At 40.4% G+C, this 17,894-nt stretch overlaps 3 protein-coding genes across 4 annotated transcripts; 2 read left to right on the plus strand and 1 right to left on the minus strand.

Annotated features, from left to right (window-relative positions):
• The first annotated feature begins 75 nt into the window (after nt 1–75).
• LOC135500750 (ubiquitin carboxyl-terminal hydrolase 3-like) lies at nt 76–8,757 on the plus strand. Its single transcript, XM_064792404.1, has 15 exons — nt 76–335; nt 756–816; nt 1,120–1,206; nt 1,493–1,582; nt 1,866–2,457; nt 2,785–2,876; nt 3,142–3,252; nt 3,549–3,662; nt 3,884–4,104; nt 4,256–4,336; nt 4,544–4,662; nt 4,873–4,992; nt 5,262–5,335; nt 5,555–5,595; nt 5,914–8,757. The coding sequence occupies exons 1-15, from the start codon at nt 248–250 to the stop codon at nt 6,051–6,053; spliced, it is 2,031 nt and encodes a 676-aa protein (XP_064648474.1). The 5' UTR covers nt 76–247; the 3' UTR covers nt 6,054–8,757.
• A 713-nt stretch (nt 8,758–9,470) lies between these two features.
• On the minus strand, nt 9,471–12,436 carry LOC135483486 (transport and Golgi organization 2 homolog). 2 transcript variants are annotated; one of them, XM_064764441.1, is made up of 8 exons: nt 12,309–12,436; nt 11,866–12,046; nt 11,438–11,557; nt 11,002–11,116; nt 10,828–10,895; nt 10,375–10,531; nt 10,086–10,232; nt 9,472–9,836 (listed from the first exon to the last, which is right to left on the minus strand). In XM_064764441.1, the coding sequence occupies exons 2-8, from the start codon at nt 12,005–12,007 to the stop codon at nt 9,704–9,706; spliced, it is 882 nt and encodes a 293-aa protein (XP_064620511.1). In that variant the 5' UTR covers nt 12,008–12,046; nt 12,309–12,436; the 3' UTR covers nt 9,472–9,703. The 2 variants fall into 2 exon arrangements, with proteins under 2 accessions (XP_064620512.1, XP_064620511.1); XM_064764442.1 differs by lacking the exon at nt 12,309–12,436 and having other exon boundaries at nt 9,471–9,836.
• Nucleotides 12,437–12,485: 49 nt separating this feature from the next.
• On the plus strand, nt 12,486–17,139 carry LOC135483488 (F-box/WD repeat-containing protein 8-like). The gene is made up of 10 exons (XM_064764443.1): nt 12,486–13,394; nt 13,730–13,894; nt 14,195–14,283; nt 14,484–14,659; nt 14,778–14,980; nt 15,194–15,421; nt 15,620–15,750; nt 15,905–16,075; nt 16,350–16,460; nt 16,636–17,139. The coding sequence occupies exons 1-10, from the start codon at nt 12,591–12,593 to the stop codon at nt 16,775–16,777; spliced, it is 2,220 nt and encodes a 739-aa protein (XP_064620513.1). The 5' UTR covers nt 12,486–12,590; the 3' UTR covers nt 16,778–17,139.
• Nucleotides 17,140–17,894: the final 755 nt, after the last annotated feature.

Here is a 17,894-nt window from a genome sequence, read left to right on the forward strand (position 1 = left end):
AAGTGACTTAGAATTTCAGTAAAATAATAACAGATGCGCAGGAAAGAAAGGATGACCTCAGTGAACAGGCTGCGTTTTGGTTTTGAGAACTGCAGCCGAGTCGGAGACAAATCATCAAAGTCCTCTTTCAGTCTTTCATGTTATCGGATATTACCCAGGCACTCTTGTTATCATACATTTATATCACTCCTGGCGCATTTTGCCATTAATCTGAGGTGTTTGTAATGAGAAAAGTTGCGTTTTATCGATGGAGTGCCCTCACTTGAATGAAAGTATTGTGTTCACAGCGCCCTCTACGAAAAACGGATGTCCGCCCTCTCAGTGGTGTTGTTCAGGTAAAAAATGAAGCCAAATGCGCGAATAAAATCGCTGCAAACGTCTAAGACAAAGCTAAGATATATATGTGCAATATATGAAATGAAAGATAATAACCTCCTCAACACAGTGAAAAAGATAGAACATTTTTCTGGGTTGCAGATTTGAAGTTTGCAGCTTGATTTGAGTGGCTGTCAAAAACTGGCCTCTTCCTATAAGTTATAGTCTGAGTGTGAGTGCGACTGTCTCTGTCTATCGTCGGGAGTAGTGTCCCACTGCAAAGTCTGCATTGCGCCTACCTGTCAATCTCATGCTTGTGGCAATTACAACCAATAAAGAGTGACCATGCTGCTCCAGAATATCCTTCACCAGGCTTTAACTATCATTTAGTCTGGACAGTATCCAGCAATAAACCTAAACTTTTCCCTTTCTAATTCCAGTATGTGAAACCGACCGAAGTCCTTGGTTATGCCTCACTTGTGGCATTGTCAACTGTGGCAGGTAAACTTCTAAAGCCTGCATCTTCCAGTTCAGCTCATATCAATTATCATAGGTGTTGGCCATGAACAGAGACTCAATAGGTCAATAAGCCAGTCCAAGATTATCCAGAGGGAAAATATCTCACTTCCATTCCAAGTAAAAAGTTATCTGCAACGCCCTTGCCTGATGCTGTTCAAAGATTAAATTTTGGGCAATCCCTAGTGAGTCATATACTAATGGATTTGGGAGTCTTAACATTTCTTACTTCATTGTACTTTTAGTCTGTGACTGTGTATATGTCACGATGATTTTATTTCGCTGCAGATATGTGCATGGCCATGCTGTCCAACATTTTGAAAAAGACCATCAACATTGTGTGTGTCTAGATTGCAACAGCTACGCTGCTTACTGGTAAGGCTACAACAATGTTGTGATCAATTTATGATTCAAATCACAAAATTCAAATAAATAATGATGTCTCTAGAACTAAGCTAAACGCAAAAACAACAAAATACTGTGCATATCATAAGCTGGGAGTTGCCTCCTTAGGCCTGATTGGCAACCGTTCAAGGGGAGAACACCAGAATCAAGCCGGGCAGTCTGGGCTCGACAGCCTGGGAATGGCAACTGGACTAGGAGATAGAAACACTGAAATAACTCCTGAAATTAGCTAATGAAAGCCTCTTGTTAATTTCAGTTACAGCTGTGATGAGTTCATCTTGAATGACACAGAGTCCAAACAAATCGACTGTGCTAGGAAGATACTTCAAGAACTAGAAGAATTAAAGTAAGTTGAGGACAACTTGAACACAAACATATTGTATGTGATGAATAATATTGTTCAGAAAAGTAGGCCACTACTGGTGCTTAATCTGAAAAAGCTGCAGGTTGGCTGTCATTAAGTTGGTATTGTATAAACCATGTTCAATGATAAGTAAACAAAATTAATTTGATAGCTGCATTCATCTCACCTTTTCATGAGGTCTTTTTCTCAGCCTGATTTTAAAAACAATAGCTAAAAGGAATTTGAACCACTGCAGTCATCTTAAGTTTCATTAAATCTTTTTCAGTGCTCAATCTGATTTCGAAAGTGATGCCTGGGTATCAGATGCTGTGTCTGTTGATGATGTTCCGGGTGATTTGGAGTGTAAAGACACTTACAGAACAGTTATCATCGGTGTTCCACAAGATTCCTGTTGTGCTCAAAAATTGGAAGACGTACAAAGTTGTGGGGGGTCCCCTGTAACACCTAGTTATGGAGGGACATCAGAGTCTGTGGTGTCAGGTTGTAGAGGCACTGACTGTGGCGAGTCCTCGGTGCAAAATAGTGGGGAACCCTGTCAGCCAAGTCACGAGGCTTCCTCTATTCTGCCAAGTTGTGTAGGGTCATCTGTGATTGATGTACCATTACCAGACAAAAGCACCATTCCTCTTGTCTTGAAGAAAGATATAGTGCTGAGGGATGTAATGGAGGATAAGATTGGCTTGCCTTGCTCCTTTATAGGCAGGGATTCCACACATAGGGGTTCGGCAAGCAAAGAAAATCGAGAGGTGAAGGACAGTAATCAAGAAAACAGGGATAACAATCAAGAAAATAAGCATGACCTGAGGAGAAGGAAGTCCACAGAGGCTGCTGAAAACAATAAAAAGAGGCTCAAAACTGTAAGATTTAACTTGGAAAGTATCTGAATTTTCTGTTGACTTACTATGATAGAAGTCCGGCCTTTCAATTGCACTTGGTCTATGCTGTTTGGCGTAAAACAACAGGCCCTTACCAAAAGTGCATGGAACCCGACAGCCAAGATGGGGAAAAGAATATGAAATACTAAACAGTGGGAGTTAGTCCAGAGTTTAACTGAATGTCATTGTAGATGCTACTACAGTAAAAAAAACCTTTGGCTATTCAGTGTATATGCTACAATGCACTAGAGCACCAGTTACATGTAATTTTAATCCATCTCATTAACTAGTGTATTTCCCTTGGTACAGGATGATGGTGCTAAGATGATTCGTCCTCGAACATCGGGGTTGCGTAACCTTGGGAACACATGTTTTATGAATGCAGTGCTACAATCACTAAGGTTTGTCGATCATATGATTTGGAATGGATTACTCATTTAGACGGAGCAGCTGAGGGTGTGGCTCTTTCGATTTGTCAGCAGTTGCTAGGAATTTTGATCAAAGAAGATGTAAGAAATCTACTACTGTTTCTACAGTAGAGTACCGGTAGAACTTATTTCGGGTGATGTCTTCTAGCTGTGACTTGGCAGACTGTCACAGCTGTTAAAAATTTACCTTACGCGCTGTCTTGTTTCATGTTATTCATTATGTCTACATTCTTTCCAGTAATATTCAGCATTTCTGTGGATATATCAAACAGCTTCCTTCCCTAGAGAGTAAATTGCCGAAGAAACGACCAACTAGGAAAATGACCAGAGAAAGTAACAGTGAAGAAATGTAAGCACCATGAGTTTTAGGCGCTATTTGACAGTATGACGGTAACTACTGTCAACCCTGTCTTGTATGGTATTTCTGGACTTCAGCTTTCAAGACTTTTACTCTTGGAAGTACATGTAGCTGCTGTCAAGTAACATCATTGTGTCCTTGAGCAAGAATATGTTGAGCTGTTCTGCGGCTCGGGCAGTACCCCAACTGACTGGCATCTGATTCAAGATCTGGATATAATATCCTCCGGAACAGTGAAAGACGAATGATAAAACAGATTTTAAAATATTGTTCTCTTTCTGTTCCAGAATGCTAGTAGAAGAACTAAGGAAAACGTTGGTAGCATTATGGCAAGGAAGTAAAACAGCCATTTCACCGGAATCACTATTTAGTGTTATATGGAAAGTTGTCCCTAGGTTTAGGTAAGAACCAGCTGTTTTGAATAATTTCAGTTTCCCATGATTAGAACACACGTAGATCAACTTCATCTCACCAAGTCCACGACTTGTAGATCTTAAACTTCTTCAGTGGTAGATTCTGAACAACTTCAACCCTCCAAGTTGTCTGTGTTGTTGATATTGAACAACTTCAGTTTTCAAGTCCAGTCTATTGCGCAATTTTTAACCAAAGTTATCTTTTTCAGAGGTTACCAGCAACAAGATGCTCATGAATTCATGCGTTACCTGCTTGATCGTCTTCACACAGAACTGCTGACATTACTACCTTACCCCAATCTCAACAGTCCATTCATTGGTCCTAAAGGCAAGAGTACCATAGTCACAGCGATCTTTGGAGGCATTCTGCAGAATGAAGTCAGGTGTCTTATATGTGGCATAGAATCAAAGAAACATGATCCATTCTTAGGTAAGATGACCACACGATCATAATTGGTAGAAATTGAATAATGTCAATACTAATGATAAACACTTTCATGCACATAGTGCCTTTTCAATGCCTGCTATCTACACAAATCTATCACTTATTCTGCATTCATGAGATGTATATTTTGTTTCAGACTTGTCGTTAGATATTCCACCTCATTTTACTGCAAAAACACCCAAGCCAAAGGAGGGCGAGTCCTTGTGCACACTACAAGGTTTGTATTGGCACTCCTCTTGAGAGGCTCTGAGCCCTTGAGTGAAATTGGAACACAGACTGTGTGGATAGCTCTTCATCTTCCATGTATGTCAGATGTAGAGCTTTAAGTTATTTTATCGATTTCAAGTTCCAACCTTAATAGGACCCGTGATTGGCCTCCTGTTCTAAAAAATGTTGAAAACAATTGTTGATATCTGTCTTGTAGATTGTCTAAAGAGCTTCACAGATGTCGAGGAGTTGGAAGAGTCTGAACTTTACATGTGCAGTAACTGTAAACAAAAACAAAGGTCAACAAAGAAGTTCTGGATCAGGAGGTTGCCAAATGTAAGTTGGAGAAGCAAGATTGATTTTAGGAGACGAGCAACAGACAGTATTTAAGTTCCACCAGTATTGTGATCATCTATGACTTCCTCACACAAACATCTTCAAAAGTCTTTTACAAGTCAACATTGACAACCTCAAATTGTAGTGGTCACTTAAAACTCTTATTTTGTACTTGTTTCTACTTGGCCTCAGTGTTTTAATTCTATTCAGGTTCTATGTCTGCACTTGAAGCGGTTTCGATGGAGCACTTACTTCAGAGTAAAGGTTGAAACCTATGTTCAATTCCCCCTTCGAGGCCTAGAGATGACCAGATATGTCCTCAATAACTTGGTAAGTCAGTATTGTTGATTAAGCATCTCGATAATGGTTGTCCATGGTCTCCACCAGTGGTTACCTTTGGTACGTTTTGTGTGCCCTCGTAAGTTATACCTCAAAGATGTTGAGGTTAAAAACAAATTGAGCAAGAAAAGCGAAGGTAGAAGAAGCAAATCAAGAGAATAGGAAAGAGTTTGTTGAGGTTTTCAAAGCAGATGTTTTGTGCATAGTAGTATTACTGTCAGTTCCACGTTTTTTAGGGATTATTTGTTTGATAATTACAGCATGAGACGCGAGGCAATTCAACTGGAAGCAATGGCTATGATCTAGCAGCTGTAATCGTGCATCATGGTTCAGGGTGAGTTGATACTCATAAGTTTCTAGAGACGGCTAGCTGTTGTTTTAAAGAAATGTTTCCATATAAGGAAACCTGGCTCCTGCCGATAGTTTCCCTTTAACTTGACAACTTTGATTGATTCCAAGCCTGGTTTCTTGGCTGCATTGTGTTGACACCTACTCGCTTTGAGAATTCTCATTTGTTTGTTGGTGAGTAAATGTGTTTTGTCTCATCTTTCAGCGCTGGCTCGGGGCATTACACTGCCTATGCTACACATGAAGGTATGTACAAGATCAAATAAAAGGATTTACATGTAGTTACATACATGTGTAGTTGTTTGTTTGGACACATATTTCATAAAAGAGGAACTCTCTTGTTGCTTACTCTTCACCTGTTGACTCGGAGGTCAACTACTGTCGAATCCTTACTCGATAAGAAATCAGTGCAAAGTGTCGAATTGGTGTTAATTCCCTTAGTACGGCAACAACGTTTACAAATACATTCATTGACTGCTGCATTACTTTTGAGTTGCATGTCGGCCTTATTGTTGTGGTGAATTACCAGTATTGTACACAATGTATTGTTCCCTTCATTTCCAGGCTTATGGTACCACTTCAATGACAGTACAGTGACTGTCTGTGATGAGGAGACTGTCGTGCGCTGCAAGGCATACATCTTATTCTACGTTAGAAGACAAGTCAAACTACCTGAGCATCTAAGTGGTTCCGAGAGGCATTGAGTCGTCGATGCTTGACTATTGTATATTAATGGCTATAAATGTGATAATGGATCTTGTGGGTGTGTTGGTCGCCGTGATATCATTGGAGTATCATCTAGTTACAGTTTAACATCATTTTCAATCGCTGGCATCTTTTCACATTTGTTGGGCAGAAAAGAAATCAAAGCTGAAATCGTTTTGGTTTGAATAGAGCCTGTGCCTACTCTACTGATGTGAGTGTCTCAGATATATGGCTTGAATGCTTTCTGCTGTGCTTTTCGTGGAATAAGTTGATCTAAGGGGAGAAGTTTATTGGAGTGAAATGATTAAAAGATGCTAGTGATTGAGAATGCATAAACTTAGCTACATCAGCATTTTCATAGCATTGATCGATATGATAGATGTGTACATGTCATTTAGTTCAAATGGCCTTCTGCTCATTGTAAACTTTGGTTAGGAAGATCGTCAGGTATTCTAATGTCACGAGTTCATGAAATCAGTCAAGACTAGTTGATATATTTGTGCTAAGTTAAAAAAACATCTTAGTGAAAAAAGGGTAACTTCACCAGTGGTGCATCCAAGTTAATGTGCTTGTAGGGATCTAGAAGTGATAGAGTGTTTGTTGAGTTCTTCTGTGTCGATTTGCAAGTGTTGTAGTAAAAAACATTTCAGGTTGAAGTTGCAGTAAAGCCTGTCATCTACTGTTGTAATTTGGCTGGTGTCAGAGTTGAGATTGCTTGTATTCAGGCCAATTTGCGGTTCAACAGGGTCGACTGGAACTGCTGACACGTGCAATTGCCATTTGACCTGAGGTTCCTAGAAATAACATCTCTTTCGCAACTCTGCGCAAGCATAAATTGTGACAGTTGACTCCTGCAAGTAGCTACTGTGAGCAGTATAACACAGCACATACTTTCATATTGCTGCCTGCTCTAAACTTGACCTGTAGTGAAAGCTAAGCTAGTGGCCACCACTGTTGACACCCTGAGTGGTGTTGAATTGTTGTTGTAGACTAGTAGTGCACTGTGAGTGCTATCATGCTTAATGTGCTTCAATCAACATACAGGGAGTCTGTGCTAATCTCATTGTCAGCATAAGATATCAAGTATTGATGTTTTCGGTCGTACAGGAGTAAGGTAAGGTGATACAGTTATAGCATCTGTGTTTCAATGTCTGCGGCAAGCTGTTCTCTACACTGTCAGGGCTATAATGTTACCACTTTACCTTACCTTCTGTAACTCCTCTTCATGATTGGTAAATCATACATGTGAGCTTTTCTTCGAGCAGTCCCCTTGGGCTGTTAGTTGTATTTTTGGTGATTGCCTTTGGCGAAGTCTCAGTTATTGTAACCTCTTCACATGAAACAATGAAGAAATCTTTGTTTCATCACATATACATGTAATTCATATGTCAACTTAATTTATTTGGGAAAATTTAATAATGCTACCTTTAACAACAACTCTGTGCTAATTTAATTTTCCGAAATTTCTTATTGAAATGCTTAGCTATTTACCAATTTGTGCTACTGTTGTACTTTACCAGAAGAGAACAGTCTGTTTTGACATGATTTATCCTATTTGGACTTTGAAACTTAGTTTTGAATTCAAATTAAATCATTAAAATACGAAAGTTTTCTTTAGAAAATTTCAGTTTTCATGAAATGGACAACAGGAGTTATAAAGCCTACTTGTACAGGACTTTTGATGTCATCAATTCAAGTCTATCACTAAGTGTTCGTCTCACTAGTACGTGTAACTTCTCTAAATTTGCCATCAGTCCTGAAAAAAGGAAGGTGTTTGTTCACAGGTGCTTACGATAATGAGTGGAAAAGAAGAAGTCATTGTTGTTAATGGAGGACCAGGGCTTTTCAACTTCAGTAAGTGTTTGGGAATCAAATTTCCTGTCGTTTAGTTCAGATTATGGGCTTCTAACAAAACATACCACAAAACCTTTATTGGTTGCAGTGCCTAAAGAACTTCTCTGGTTTTCCTGGAAAGAGCAGTTGGGAAGTCACCGCTGTCCACCTTCATTCTATCACACTAAACACTATACATATCACAAAGTGTCCATTTCATACACTTTCAATTTGATCAACTTCATCATTTCAAATATTTGCTTCCTCCTTATCATTTCAATATGTACAGTACATTTGCAATTTGTCACCTTGCATGCTCTTGAGGGGCTGGTCGCCAATCTGGTACAATTATGACCCCTGTACAGTTACAGCTGCTGTGCATAAATGTGCACTGCTAGCTGGTTTCTACACAGTTTTCTAATTGTACCATGGCTGTAATTGTACCACCTTTTTCCTGATGTCTGCTGCTTGTGAAAACCGCACGGGGAATTGAACATTGTGCCTGGGGTCAACCAGCCTTTAATCTACACTTCCAAACTGCATGCCTCAAGATAGAGTGCACAGAGAAAATTGGTGATGTCTACGATATCAATTGGATAGATTTCTAATAAACATCACTTGGTTGGTGTTTGGTAGATGACTCCTCGGCATCTATCTAACAAGATGACTCATTGACCTCACCAGATTTCCCTGTGTGCCTTCTGATGTCTGTCAACTCCTGGTGAGACCCAGGATCATCAGGTTGTCTCTCCAGCTGGTCTGGCCCTGGTCCCCTCAGTGAACTGTAGTTGGAACTCACTATGCTGTGCATTTTGTTTCATCCCATCAAAGTTGATTCAAGATTGAAGTAATAAACTGATAACATGCAGAAAAGAATGCCTTATATCAGTTCATCTTTTATATTCACTTTTGCCTGGAGGAAACATTACCCAAGGTGTATTATTCAGTCCAGACTTGAGAGCGTTTCTGCAAGACACGCTACTCTCTGGTGCCAATTGTGTTTAGTGGCGAAGTGACCTCGTCTTCAGCCTGGGAGAGGACGACATTTATCTCGAGCTGCCAAAAGCATGCCGAGAGGATGTGACATGGGAATCCCACTAGATGGGAGTTGCTTCACGGAGCATGTCCGGTGGATAATGGAGGGAGGAGGGTCAGCCAGAACCCTCCAACATTTAATTATTTAACATTAACCCATCATATGCGGAAATGGGTCTGTCTGTCCCCACGAAAGGTATCGTGGAACTGATGGGTCATTCTCTAGGATGGGTTGGTCTTTCCGTACATGTAAGAATTGCACACTGCATCCAAACCCAATCATCCCAACCAGTGTCCCTACCACTGCAAGCCTATCTTTCGGACACAGTCGGTGGATTGGCCTTGTCCCTCTCCAAAGGAAGATTTTGTTTACGATGACAAAGAGACTGTCTCGGGAGTCTAATCACACTGACACTTTGTGAGACTTCTGGAACTTGTAAATGCATTCCTACAAATCCAGACCACTTTGTTCTTCCTGACATCACACAAATTAACGACGAAAACCAGTTAAGAACTTAATGAAGAAGAGCCATACTGTTAAAAGATATGTATTTCATCATAGAATATACAAATACCTGATTATAAACTTAAATCATGAACAACACATTGAATAATGGTACTTGCTCCAAAAAAATTAATCATAGATCTGCAGGACATCACTATCATTAGCAAGCAGGCCTACAGCCCAATTGATCATTAACATACAATGTAATTCTCCAGACTTGGGAATTCAAATACACACAACACAACCTCAGAGTCACAGTTTCAATGAAACATCCACCTAACAATCTCCTATCTTGAAAGACCATGCTGAAGATATCCAATCATTGGATGGCTTTGGGAACTTGACATCTAACGTTTTCTCTCTGAAGTCACAGTTTCCATGTTTGTCTATCAGTATAAGGGTATGACTCCTGAAATGAAAATTCCAATCAGAAGCATGAAAAGTTGGACCAAATCTCTGTGTTGAGTGAGGCTAATGGACAAATTCACAATCTCCTTCAGACAATAACTGACAATTGGCTAAACTGCTGGCTCCAAAACCAATGGGCTGAATTCGATCCAGCATGGGGTTGTCATTTCTCTGTTGCAGTTGCCGATTGTGATTTCTGGGCAATTCTGGCATCCTGAAATATACATGTACGACTCCCCCCTGAACTCACCTTGTCCCATATCCAAGCTCGTTATTCACACAGATGGCACTCAACCATTCAGGTTTGACGAACTGTCCAACTTTTGTGCCATCTGGTTTGTAGATAGTCCCTGGATTCATTCCAAGCTGACTGTGCAGGGCATCATCAGGATAACAACTGAAAAGATATCATAACTATAGGCAATGCTGTTGGCCAAACTGGCTTAGTCTCTAGTGTGCAACTATTTGGGCTCTTGAACATTTCCACTGCTAGGTGGTGCAAAAGAGAAGGATGAAGGGAAATTAATTCAAACACTCACGGTGTCTTATCTCCAAGGTATCCATACAACTCGTCAATCAAGGCATCTTTCTTACTGAGACTGTTGTGTTCAGCCACGAGTTGAGTAAACTTGTTTTCTGCATACCCAATCTTTTTCCAGGGCTTCAGATAATTAGAATTCCCCAACACAAACACACCTTAAAGAAGGAAAATATAATCAAATAGTATCGTGATTGTTGTAATTCTGAGTTCCAACCTGCTGGAATGAAAATATAGGGTGTCTCGCCACGGTTGGGAAGTTGATTGTAATTCCATCTAATTTCCTCTCGGAGGCACTGTAAAACAAGCAGCAGGACAAAGGATAATGCGTTTAAAATGCACTGTCATTGTCATTGGCAGCAAATAGGGATGAGGTTCCCAGTTTTCCCGGGAGAGTTGGCATGTTTGTTCCACACACAATAGCAAGACCTTTTATCTCAGAGTTGAAACTTACCTGGATTTATCTCATGGATGGAATCTTCCATTTTTGAACTCAATAAGTGCACCTTATACTTTTCTTCCCTGAAATCAGAAGTATTGAGCAACTCAGAAGAATGGAAAATATTCATTAAGTTTGAGAGCATGTAAGCTCAAATTCTGCATCATTACTGTCTCCTGTAGTGCTTACATTCTTTCCATGAGAATCAGATGGAAGTTATTGTATGCCTTCTTCTCATCATCTACGGTACTAAGATATTTGGTTGTAGCCACGTCACTGTCAATATAGTCAGTCACTAGGGAACCTAAAAAAGATGGACCAAATTGTTGAACTAGTCAAATAATGAAGTCTTAGCACTCAATGTAAGTAGAGTGGAATTTCTTTTATGAAAAACTCTGTATACCAGTCATCCCCTTATTTAAATGCCTACACCATTAGCTAAAAATTTAAAATTTGTAATTGATTATTCTTGTCTTTGACACCAGATAGTCATCTCTCAGTTTGAATCATGAAACATCCAAAACCCTGTTACAAACTCTGATACCTAAATGAATGAATAGCCAGTTTGGTCTGCTCATGAATTCCCCACCAGAGTATTTGTATCATCCACCCAAAAGCAACCCACCTCTGCTCTTCTTCTCCATATCCCTTCCTTGCTGTGCAATATTTGTTAGACCACCGATCCTCCCAGTTTTCTTGTTCATGCCCAGCCATGTCCCTCCACCCGCAACTGAGGTATCCAACCCTGAAAGCAATCCGATTGTATACTTGAATATCTTGAGTGAGGACAGTCACCTTCTTGAAATGAAGACCCTGCAGTCTTCTCTAATCCTGAGGCAACGGACTCCTCCAATTAGGGGTAAGTTTCCTTGAAGTCAACCATCACATAACTAGGAAGACAGAGGCCACCCATTTCTAATACCATAGTGAGGACAGTCTCCTCCAAATACCATATGATGGAGTCCAGGTCTACGCCGTTGGTGTTCATTGTGTATTTCTTGTGGTTAGGTAAATTTGTTGTCTTACAAGCGTCTTACAATACCAGTCCCTTACCGCCAAGGCAGTCCCCATTTGCTCCCCAGAAACCAGCTGCTGCTGTGGCACGTCGTAAGTGCTCATCACGATTACTGGCTATGATGACCTGGTACTCATCTTCCCCTGGATTATCGCAGAAGTAGATGGACAAAAGACACATGATTCAACTTCAAGTTCTAACAGATTGTGACATCATGTTCTGAAAATGAGATAACATGATGCTACATACGGCTTTCTTGAAAGTCAACATTTGAAAGTACATTTAGATTGTCAAAAACGACAATTGCAGACCCTCTTAGCATTATCATATGATGTCAAACAACACCGAGCTTCACCAGTCACTATGTCACAACCACGAAGACAGTCACAGCATTTCGTTCTGCTGATGACGTCATCGATTCGATGTAGTACGACTTCGGTAATTTCTTGTATCAAAAACTACATAACAGCCATTAAATTACACTATTGAATCATCATATCAGTCGTTGCCAATTTTTCCACATATACATTAGTGATAAGAGGGTTTCTCGTGACTAAATAGCATATAAAAGTCCGATAGAGAGAGAAAAATTCCTCCGGAATAGTTACTTATTTTGACGCAAGTGGCGCTGGTCGAATTCATGACAGAAGTACCAAACATGATTTCATGATTTATTTTGCATCTTTTTTATCTCTAAAAATAAGTTTTTATGCCACGATTGTGGATAAAACCATCCTAGCAGCCAGTAAAGTTCTATCTCAAGATGAGTAACAACAAATATCTACTAGAAGAATTCCGCCTGAAATGGCGTGAAGAGCTGGAGACCGATAAACCACAAAAATCTTCAACAAAATCAAGTCAGAGCAGTGGCGGGACTGCTGGTTGTTCCAGTGACAGTGTGGGGATTAAGTCAAGTTACAGTGACCACCCTTTAAATGCAAATGTATTGCATCCAGGTAGCAAACCTACTCTTGCAAATAAACGGGCTAATGTCAGCGATGACTTATTTGGATTTGATGTCAAAGTCAAAGGACAACAAGAACCTTGTCCTCGTGGACATTACTTCGACACAAGTTCTGTGTCGAAGATCAAGAACCATGTTCCGGGAACAAACAAACGGAAGGAAAGGAGTGATTCAGGTGATGAGCTGGAGAAAGGAGCGGTAATCAAAACCGGAACCAAACAGCAGCTAGCTTACAACCCGTTCTCGATGGTTGATCAGTTGTTGTCCTCCCCAGAAACATTCAGAATAAACAATGAAAAATGTAATTCAGAGGGAAAGAAATGTATTGATTCAAGTTCCATTGAACCTGCCACTAAAAGGCGAAGATGCCTAACGGCCCCTGTCCTCACCAAGTCTGAAATAGTGTCTACAGAAATCAGACCAAGGTGTGTCAAGACTGATCATGCTGTCAAGGACACAAAGGATGGTGTACTTGTTGACATTCTAATCGCTGATCTAGATGAAATCAATGAAATTCCATTCTTTGACTGCAGTCTTCCGAGAGAGCTAGCTATGAACATCTTCAAGCATTTTGACATGAAGGACCTTTGTCGATGTGCTCAGGTTGGTAAAAGTTCTAGAAAGCTTGGATCAGAGATACGTGTAGAGACATGATATGTTTGCCATTTATATTGCCTGAACACTGAAAGAAGGAGTTGCATGTTACAAAAAAACCTTATCTTCTAACTAATTGATATTTTGTTTAGTACCTGGGTACTTTTCTTGGAATTGTTTGCCTCAGATTGGCCACTGAACAGTGCATGACTGTAAAACTTGATGTTTTCTTCGTTAGCCTGAATAAGAATATTGTTGATTGGATTGAGAAAACATTGAACAGGCTAACAAGTATTGACTCATTAGATGGATCGGATCCTGGTATATTTGATTCGTTCTTGCAGGTTAGTAAAAGCTGGCGAAGTTTGGCAGAAGATGAGTTACTGTGGTGTATGGTCTGTCATAAGATGGGATACGATAAAGAGTTGGTAACAGCAAGCCATGAAGACTGGAAAGGACGTGTGAGGGAAACCTATTCAAGTAATAAGTCTTTGATTTATAACTGGAAGGTGGGTTTTTTATCATTCCACATTGCTAGAAAATACCTGTTTTTATCGCCAATTGTCTTCTAAAAGATTTTCCCAAAAGGCCATCAAGTGTCACCACCAGTTAGACATTTGTCTACAAGATTTCCTTCATTTCAATCACTCATGAACATAAATCTTTCAATTCCATTGCCAGCAAATGCCCATTATTCATCATCATTAACAGCATAATGATCCTTTTTGCTTATATTTCCCTAATGATTTGGCAAGGAGGTTTTCAGGTTGGCAAAGTTCTATTCATATTGGATCTTTCTATTTTTTTAGAATCGCATAGGGAAGTTTTCTACTTTTGAATACGTTCAAGGAGGGGTGCTATCGGCCGGACACTCAAGAGATAAGCTGATTGTCGGAGGGTAAGTGCTGTAGGAGCTCTATGGTGTTTGACCTATTCTTCTTATTCTTGTTGGAGCAGACTGAAGCGAGGCAATGGCAATAAAGCGTCGTAGTAGGGGTATTGGACCGAATGTGAAACCTTCTCGCTCTGCTCATTTGGTGTGTCACTTCATCTTTCAATGCCTCACATTAACTGTTATTTTTACTATTTCTTTTTCAGGTACACCAACTGCCACGTTTCCATCTGGGACCTAGAGAATGATACCAAGTGCATCCTGCAGCCATCGACTACAGCACTCGTCCTGAATGATGGGGAGGATGGTGATGGAGCTATCCCTAACTTTGTAAACAATGTGGCTGTCAATAAACACATAACTGCTGCTTCATATAATCAAGGTACAGTGGTACACGGGCTCCCCCCCCCAAATCTCAATCATAGCTACTCTATGCTGCCAAAGGACTACAAATACCCACAATGAATTAAAAGTTTGTTTTCAATTTCATTCACTCTTAGGCATGTTTGATATATGGTACAATGATGGCGACTTGAAGCCTGTGCAAAGCTTCCAGTCAACCCGGCCTCCAATGACGTGTGAGCTATGCGTTGCGAGGGACAAACCTGTCGTGGCATACTCCTGGGACCGTCATATCAGAGTGGACTCGGCTAACTCGGAGAAAGTCTTCTTTTGTGTAGATGAGATTGATTTTGGCGGACATGTAAGTCATTTGAAGTTTTTCAATGTTTCAAGACTGGAGCCGCATAGAGTTGTTCTTTTGATTTCAATCAATAGATGGCAGTCTGATGAACAAGTACCAATTGGTCTATTTCGCCAAACTACCGGTTCGGTTCAACAAGTTCTTGCACATACCTCTTTGATGGTGGTAGTGACAGCTTGACCACTTTCTTACTGATACCACACTTTTTTTCAGATATCCCATCTTAGACTAGTCCCCAGACAATCGTACTCTTCCACTGGTAGCTCTAACCTCCTGATTGCATCGACTCCATCATATGTCAACCTCCACATCCCAGGTGAACCCAGGAGTAACATGACCACCGTCCACGAGGTGGCACAGACACATGTCACGAGTTTGGATGCAGGACTTGACCTCCTAGCCTGTGGTGTAACATACTACTCATTCCTAAGTAACTGTAAGGTAATTATGAACTTTTTATTCATACCTTTTGACACTTTGGACCTTACGTTTTGGAGATGACCATTTCAAACAAGACCCACTTCCCCAACTGTGCATATTAGAAGTCACATCACATGCAGACTAACAATTTGGCCTATAGGCCCCTTTAACTTAAAATTATTTGAATCATTTCATCCATTGTTTTTTCAAACATTGCAGATTTTCCTCTACGACCTTCATACTGGGCGGGAACAGGCTGCTCTTTCAGGGTTTGATGGTAGTGGCACAAAGTGGATCAACTTGGCCGATAGTCCACAGAATCACATCATATCAGCAGATTTCTGCAGAAGGTTGGTGAGAAATAATCATGGAGAGTTGACTGCTTTGTAATTCTTGCTGGCATAAAGCTCACTTAAAAAGGATCTTTCGAATTGCCAACTAATCAGATAATAATTCTATTTTAATATATTTCACGCATGATCCATCCAGTTCTTTCCCTTTCAGATTCTACATCCATGACCTGCGTCAGCCCACCCCAGTATTCCGTGAAGCAACCAACTTTTTGATCTCGACGATCCAGATGTGTGACTGGAAGGTCGTATGTGGAGGCGAGGATGGTCAGACTGCTGTCTACGATCAGAGGATGGGCCAAAAACTATGGGAGTTCCATAATAGGTTAGTATGATCTTTGGGCTAACTTTTGGGACTTGTCAACCTCTGAATGACAGCAAACCACATGCTGATTGGCTACAATGTTACAGCGTTGCATTATAAGAAACTCCAGGATTCCCGGGAGATTCCTTGGCAGCTGTGGAGCAACCATCTCAATCTGCAACAACTTTAAACAATGTTGGACCTCTGCGTCCTTTGAAGGAAAAGTGTCCTGCTAACAGGGGTGTCTGTTATCAAAGCATGATTCCACTCTGTTTTTTCTTATCTCACTGTTTAGGCATCCAGTACGCTACAGCCACTTCCAGAATGACTATCTTGTGACAGCCAATGTTCCTGTCAATCACTTCCCAGAGCAAGACGATGGGGACCAAGTCATGATGCATAAAAGGTAATCATGTCATGAAATTACATCCAAGACCTACTCAAATTGGTGACAAATGAAACTTGAATATGAAAATGGTCAATTGTGTAAATCCATACTGAATTCATTGTCTGGACTGATCAAGTTTTGCAAAGTAGACCTCCAAGTAGAGCTCTCCTGATTATCATATCTTGTCTTCCAGATACCGGGGTGTTATCCAGCTGTATAACTTCTCAGTGAACCAAGATACGGAAGGCATCCAATCTATCTGCTCATCTGCGTTTGATGAACCCATTGGCTATGATTACAATATCAATTTAGCAATGCCGTACGATGTAGTCTGAAAAATCCACAGGATATTTTCTAATGGGACACGCTGGAACCTCATTACCTCGGTATTGTGACCAACCAGTAACCAAAAAACTTCAAAGCATTGTAGTGAGATGGGACTTGATCAAGATAGATATACCTTAAAAGTGTTCAGCATAATCTGGTTTTGGTGTACATTGTATTTTATGGTGACTTGTCAGATACCCTTGGATGATGTTTCTTCAAGACTTGACTCAATGAAGAAACCAGTATCATAAAATCATGATCTTCAAATTTGATATAAAATGTGCAATCAGTGTGCCAAACATGTCATTGTTGTAAATGTTGAAAATATATGCTACAGTGTATGTAGGCTATACAGTAATGTGAATAAATGACAAGCAAAATATTCTTCTTATTGTATTTCCTTTATACTGGGTTGGCGCGCCCGTTCGCATTTTCGCCACTTGCGAATGCTGCACATGAGTGGCGAATGTAAAACAATGTCTGGCTAAAAAGTTTGCGAATTCAATTTGAATTGCCATGATTTGGCGAGAGAGTAATAGTGTTGTTCGAAAATTGATCAAAGTCTATCAAAAGATCCACTTCTTCCACACAAAATGCACCAAGGAACGATCGTTAGTCAGTCAAACTTTATCATATTTGCGGGCGGCCGCGCTATCACACGTGGTTGCCATCGTCTGCATTGTAGTTCTACCCGTTGCCGCTACAGTGATTTTGGTGGCGCTGGTGGTCGCCTTCCGCATACATTATCGGCTAGTTTCCCGCTCGCTTCGTTGCCATGGAGTCTCCGGGTCACGGGTTCCTCGAATCGTTCGTTGATTTGCGAGACAAGACCACAATTGATTTTTTAAGCCTTTTAGCAGTTAAATTGTCAATGTTTGACCGCGACGCATCAAAGAACGCGTCAAGTAGTGAAACTGAAATTCGGATATGATATACGGGTTAGTCTTGCGAGTAACTGGTGCGATGGAAATTGGTGATTGACCACGGAAATTTTTTTATAATCGACAAATTAGACAGACTTTGATATTTCCACTGTTTTCAGCCAACTGGCAGAAAAAACTCAAAACACGCCCCCTATTACCCAATTAGCAAAATTCGAAATTAATTTTTTCATCAAATAATTTC

The sequence above is a fragment of the Lineus longissimus genome, chromosome 2 (genome assembly GCF_910592395.1).
Source record: "Lineus longissimus chromosome 2, tnLinLong1.2, whole genome shotgun sequence".
Taxonomy (NCBI): Eukaryota; Metazoa; Nemertea; class Pilidiophora; order Heteronemertea; family Lineidae; genus Lineus; species Lineus longissimus.